General features: G+C 39.2%; 1 protein-coding gene across 1 annotated transcript; it reads left to right on the top strand.

Moving 5' to 3' along the window:
* Window positions 1-4,147: 4,147 nt before the first annotated feature.
* On the top strand, window positions 4,148-6,236 carry LOC148097597 (zinc finger BED domain-containing protein 4-like). The gene is made up of 3 exons (XM_087832461.1): window positions 4,148-4,730; window positions 4,792-5,010; window positions 6,232-6,236. The coding sequence occupies exons 1-3, from the start codon at window positions 4,169-4,171 to the stop codon at window positions 6,234-6,236; spliced, it is 786 nt and encodes a 261-aa protein (XP_087688587.1). The 5' UTR covers window positions 4,148-4,168.

Here is a 6,236-nt window from a genome sequence, read left to right as displayed (position 1 = left end):
AGAATCCCACTTAGTTGCTATTCATACTACACCAAAGTCATTAGGTGACAGTTAAACAATTAAAGTTCCTGTTTTGTTTTTTTTTCCACTAAATTTTTAATTTATTTCTTTTTCTTTCTTTTTTTTTTATAGTGGAATCATTGAAAAATAGGAGATTATTTTTAAGTTAATGAAAGACTTTATATTTTATAATTACAGGACAGTCTGGGGAATCAACTAAAAGAACTTTTCTGTAATTTTACACATTAATCGTGCAGCTTCACATGTCCGGCCCACTTATGATCAAAGTTACCTGTAAGTGGCCCACAGTGTAAAATGAGTTTGTCTTATAGATTCTGTGACATGATTAGTAATACTCAGTAACATCCATCAACCTCGGGTTTCACTGGGCAAAAGGCAGCGTTCACCCTGCACAGGGTTAACACACAGTGACAGAATAGAAACAACAGAATAGAAAATATTTGACACAGAGCACTATGGTTACTGGTTTTGTCTCACCTTCCTTGACTGAAAATAGGAGGCCTGGTGCTCTGGCTCTGCAGGGATGACATGAAACATTGAACAGACTGCACCCCGGCAGCTTTGGAAACTCCTGATTTGGATGGTTTGACACATGAAGAAGAAGCTTCTGCATGCATGGACACTGGAGGCACCAGCCTGAGGTTTGATAACACAAGACCATCATTCTGCCCTAGAAACAGGAAGATAATCTGAAGTTACCTTCAGGTGCTTTTAAGAGACTCTTCAAGTGGAATCTGAAAACTGAACTTTACAGAATACCTTTCAATGAAAAAGGTTAATGTCTGACTGTCATGCTCCTGGGAATTTGACCCAGGTTTTTGAGTATGTTGGACATTTTATTCATTCTTCAGAATTATGAAATAGTTATGTTCAGGTTTTGAGAGCCTCTGAGTTTTGTTGCTTATGTTTCTAGGTTTTGGTTCTTGTTTGTGTTCATGTTTGTCCCCTTTTCATGTCTAGTCTGTATTTGTCTCATCTTTGTGTTGTCTTTAGTCTCTCCTGTTGTCGTCTCTCTGTCTCTCTATCATCTGTGTTTTGTCCTTTTGTCTCCAGGTCTGTTTATTCCCCAGTATCAAGCTTACATGTCTGAGTCTCAGTGTGCATCACTTGCTGCTTTATTTTGTTCGTTTTTTGTCTCCTATAGCTGAGCCACATTTAGTAATGCCAACATATTAAACGAACAATATTTGTCTCTTATATATGATACATCTATATACACACTGTCAAAGATACTTGTCTTTGAGTGAAGATTTAAGGTGATAGGAAATATAAATAAATGCAACTTGAATCTTTACTGAAGCTCAGTATTTGACACAGAGTTCAAACTCACTGCTGTAATAACTAATAATGATTAATATAATAACTTTAATATTGGCCATATTATATTTACATTACCAAAGTGAGATGACTTTAGTCGCGACGGAGGCTAGACCGTCCCATTTCCGGTCTTAGCGGTCTTTGAGTTCGCGGACCTTGAGGACCGTTAAGGCTGCGTACTTTAAGGCTGCAGACCCTGAACTGGGATACAGCCCTTGTCATGAGCTCACCCTTGCTGTGTGTCTTGTCTGTGTTGTAGTCAAGCTTCCTAGTGAAGTTCTTTGTACTATGGTTGCCTGCAAGTCCAGCAGTAAAGCTGCCTTTTAGGTTCACTTCTGCATCTGAGTATCTGCATGTTGGGTTTATGCCTCTGTCTGCTGCACAGCACATCATGACCAAGACAGGGTTAAATTATTGAAACTGTTCCCTGCTGCTATTACTTACAAACTAATATCGCCATCTGGTGGTTATACAGTTTATGACAAAAGTTAATGCTTGTCCCCATTTAAAGACTGCTTCCAAAAGAGGACTGAACCAAGGGCGTAGATTTGGTTTTGGCATTGGTGGGGACGGATGATTCAACCATCGAACCCTGCCTTGTTTCTTTTTTTTTTTTCTTTTTTTTTCCTTTTTGTCTTTGCTTCTTGATAAAAAAAAATTAAAGAAAAAGGAGAAATATACTTGCCTACATATGCTATTCTGCATGCTTTTAAACCACTTAAAATTACAATTCATAGTTTTATATGTGAATTAGATAATGTTAAATTACTATTAAACAAATGACTGACTAAGTATTTTAGACGTTAGTTTACTTCAGTCATATTCCATATAAATCAGGTACCATACAAAAATAAAAATAGCTTCAAATACAGTCATGACAATAAAAGAAAATGACTTTAAGAAATTAACAACATTAGTTCAGTTATAGTACACCAACATCTCTGATACATTAGCACTAAGGGAACACTGAATAACCTGCTGGGTTTTGTCCATAAAACTACTCGTCTAAGATTACCACAAAGTAAAAGATCTCTCAGCAAAATTATGCAACATTTTAGGCACTATTGCCCCGATCAAATCAGTGAGCTGGGATGTTTTATTCTAAACATGAACTACTGTTACAGCAACAGACATGGACTACTGGTGACCCACACAACAACTCAATGTCCACTATGTGAAGGAGCCAAACACATGCCTGCTCCTCTCGTTAACTGAGATAAACTGCTGGCATATTTGTTTTACATCTATACTGTCCAGTCTCTCCTGGTGGACACACAGCAGCATTGTTTAATCTCATTTGAGTCATTGTTGACCTTAGCCATCTTTTTAGTCTTCTGAGAGCACTGAAGCTTCTTTCAGCCTCAGTACATGAGTTTTATCAGTAATCAGTCAATCAATTTATCAGTAATGTTTGTAGGGTGAGTGCATTTTTACAACAATTTGTGCAAACTGCACTACAAAGTGGAATATTTGCAAAATCTTGACTACCTCGTGATATTTTGTCTCAAAAATTAACGCTATGAATATGTCAGTACCATCAGGATAAAATTATTGTGTCACCAACATTTTAACGTTAGACATATAATTTTAACAGCCTCTGTAAACTAATATCCTGGCTTGCTCGAGGCTGCCGTTTTCTCTGACAGTTTCAATCAAAATGAGAAATGCTGCTCTGAGACTGAGAGAACTGATAGTGCTGCCTGCTGTGCAGTTAGTTTACAAAACACGTTATTCATGGTTACATACAATTTTAGACTGATGTGGGCCAAAGCCTAGCATAGCCTGTAACGCTATTGTGACGAAGCTCCGAATCGTGCGTCGGGTAATCTCGGGGGCGTTTTTCTGAAGCGCGTATCGAGGCTCGCTTTGATTACGTATGCAGTGACGTTCGAGGCCTCGCGGGCAGTCCGTACCACGTGACTGATTCGGGAACTGGTTCACCGGTTCGCGCCAAATTCGAAATAAAATGGGCAGCAAAACACAGCTGATTCCCCCATCACATTGTGTTGTGGAATTGGATTACGTACGTGTTACATAGTTACTTGAGCATTTCTTCCCTCGATGGAACCAGCAAGGAAAAGAAAATTTTCCCCTGTCTGGCAACATTTTGACGTCATCTCTCCTAATAAGGTATACACACTGTAATAAAGAAATGATAAGTACCATAATATAAATAAATAATAATGAAGCATGTTTCCATTTTGCCTTTATTTACATATTAAGTACTGTACCTTCTTTTGTTTAGGCTTTGAAAGCTATGGTGGACCAAAGATACAAAGAGTCCAAACAAAAAGAAAAACTGACTGTGGCCAAGGTTTCTGCAGTTAGTTTGACATCTGATATGTGGACCTCCATTAACACAGAGGCTTACCTAGCCGTCACCTGCCATTTCATTGACTCTAACACTGCATTGCATTCTGTAGTGTTAGGTGTTCAGCACTTCCCTCAAGCACATACTGCTGTCAATTTGTCACAAGTAACAGCAGCGCTCATGTCAGAGTGGGGCATTACAGACAAAGTTACATGTTATGTGACTGATGGAGCAGCAAACATGGGTGCTTGTGCTAAGGAGCTTCGTTTGCGTCACAGTAATTGTGTGGCACATACATTAAACCTAATGGTCAAAAAAGCTCTTGATCAACACACGACGCTGTCTGACATCCGGACTACCTGTAGGAGGATAGTGGGATATTTCAAGAGCAGTACAACTGCTAAGGTTTGTTCCATTATTTCATTACTGCTTTGAGGTGCTGCTGCAGTAACACAGCTTGAATTAATCAGTTTGTGTTGGCTGTTTTTCTAGGAGAGGCTGACAGAGGTGCAGGAGCAAATGGGCCGGCCTGCACTGAAGTTAATTCAAGAGGTGGATACACGTTGGAACAGCACATTCCAAATGCTTCAACGTGTTCATGAACTCAGGGAACCTATTGGAGCATCGTTAGCTGGCCTGCACACTGATATTTGCCCACTATCCTCTGAACAGTATGACCTTATGGCAGAATGTCTTAAAATACTCTCCCCATTTAATGATGCCACCACTGAGCTGTCAGAGGAAAAGCGAGTGTCTGGATCCAAAGTAATTCCACTTCTAACAATGTTGCACCATGCACTAAATGAAGAGGAAATGGGAGTTGTCCTAACTCCAGAGAGCTCCACCATGGTTGAGTGTCTAAGGAGACAATTAAAGGAGAAGCTCTACACATTGCAGTCAATGAGCATCATGTCACTGGCAACATTGCTGGATCCAAGGTTCAAAAAAATAGGCTTCTTTAGCCCAAATAAAGCAATGGATGCTGGGAAGAGACTTATTTTTGAATGTGCTGCTATTTTGCGGCACGTGGCCTTCTCATCAGCAGCCTCATCATCAAAAGCTTCTCAGCCTGTGACTCAAGGTATATGAGCACATTTCGATTGTTATATTGTATTTAGTTACTTACATTCTGTTTGTTTTAGGTAGCAAACTGTGGCATCGTTTGGACACCACTGTTCTGGAGACAAAGACCCCAAATGCTACTGCTGATGCAACAGCTGAAGTACAGAAATACCTCCATGAACCAAATATCGGCAGACTGGAGAATCCGCTGGAGTACTGGGCTGGACACAAATTTCTTTATCCAAACTTGTATAAACTTGCTGTGGTTTTTCTTGCAACCCCTGCTTCATCTGTGCCCTGTGAGAGGATATTTTCAAAAGCAGGAGAAATCCTCTCAAAAAAGAGGAACCGTCTTAAGCCCAGCACTGTGGAAAAGCTGCTATTTTTGAATAAAAACAAATGAAAACTTTTCCCTAGTGTCATGAGCACTGTTATAAAGTCACAACCACATTCACATCACAACTCCCTCCCTTTTTGTTTCCATGTACATTCCTGTGTTAAGCTGCCAATTTATTATACACAAACATTAATTAAATTAATATAATAGAAAATTAATATAATATTAAATATAACTAATATTTAGAGTTTAGTTATTGGTGTCATGAACAAAAGTAATTTCTTTATTCATTCAACTTGAAGCGCCACACACTAGTTTGTGTCATTATTGAGATGTACATAAGCATGATTACACAGTTACACAATCATCCCAAAAACTCTGTACTGATAGTTTCCACTTTCTCTTTTGTATCAGACATACTGAGACAATATTCGGGATAAATAACCATAAAAACAATTTATTTATTCAGTTTAGAGGTTTACACATCACATCGTTATAATCATTGAGCCCGTTTCACTTGAATCGTCCACTTGATGGCGCAGTAGAGCAAATGAATCATCACAATGCTTCGAACCATGAGTCGACCAGTTGGATGGAAAGCTTCATTTCATCACGAGGCTTCATCTCACCATCACTACATGTTATGAGTGAGCTTGACTTTAAGTGACTTACAGGTTTCTTTGAAAAATACTTTCTTATATCCAGGTTCTTCCTTGTTGCTGCCGTCCTCCTCTCCTCCTCGCAGCGCAGGCTTGCCGCTGCTGAAACTAAACAGAGCTCCAATCACATTGGCCATATTTGTCACGTGACGTAGGACTCCAGTAGAGAACGTAATTTAACTCTTTCTGCACCGCTGGGTGAATGAGACGCTGACAGATCGTTTTTTTCTTTCTATCGGGTTTGTTTTTCTTTCTAATTATTGGTGGGGACAATTCAATAATCGCTGGATATTGGTGGGTCCCTTCCGTCCATGCCAAATCTACGCCCTTGGACTGAACAGTCGTTTAGCTTCTAGTTTAATCGGCTTTGCTGTGTAATCTTTGCTGCCAACAGTGTAGTGAAACATTTAAGCTGTACATGAAAGTTAATGTGTAATTATGATGATCTTTACCACAAAGATTTTAAATGAAAGAATAAACAAAGGGCATGAAAACTGATTCTTATGTCTACTGTGTATCTTCAGTGTGA

The sequence above is a fragment of the Neolamprologus brichardi genome, chromosome 18 (genome assembly GCF_056152115.1).
Source record: "Neolamprologus brichardi isolate AB-2024 chromosome 18, ASM5615211v1, whole genome shotgun sequence".
Lineage (NCBI taxonomy): Eukaryota > Metazoa > Chordata > Actinopteri > Cichliformes > Cichlidae > Neolamprologus > Neolamprologus brichardi.
This window is presented reverse-complemented; position numbering and strand designations above follow the sequence as displayed.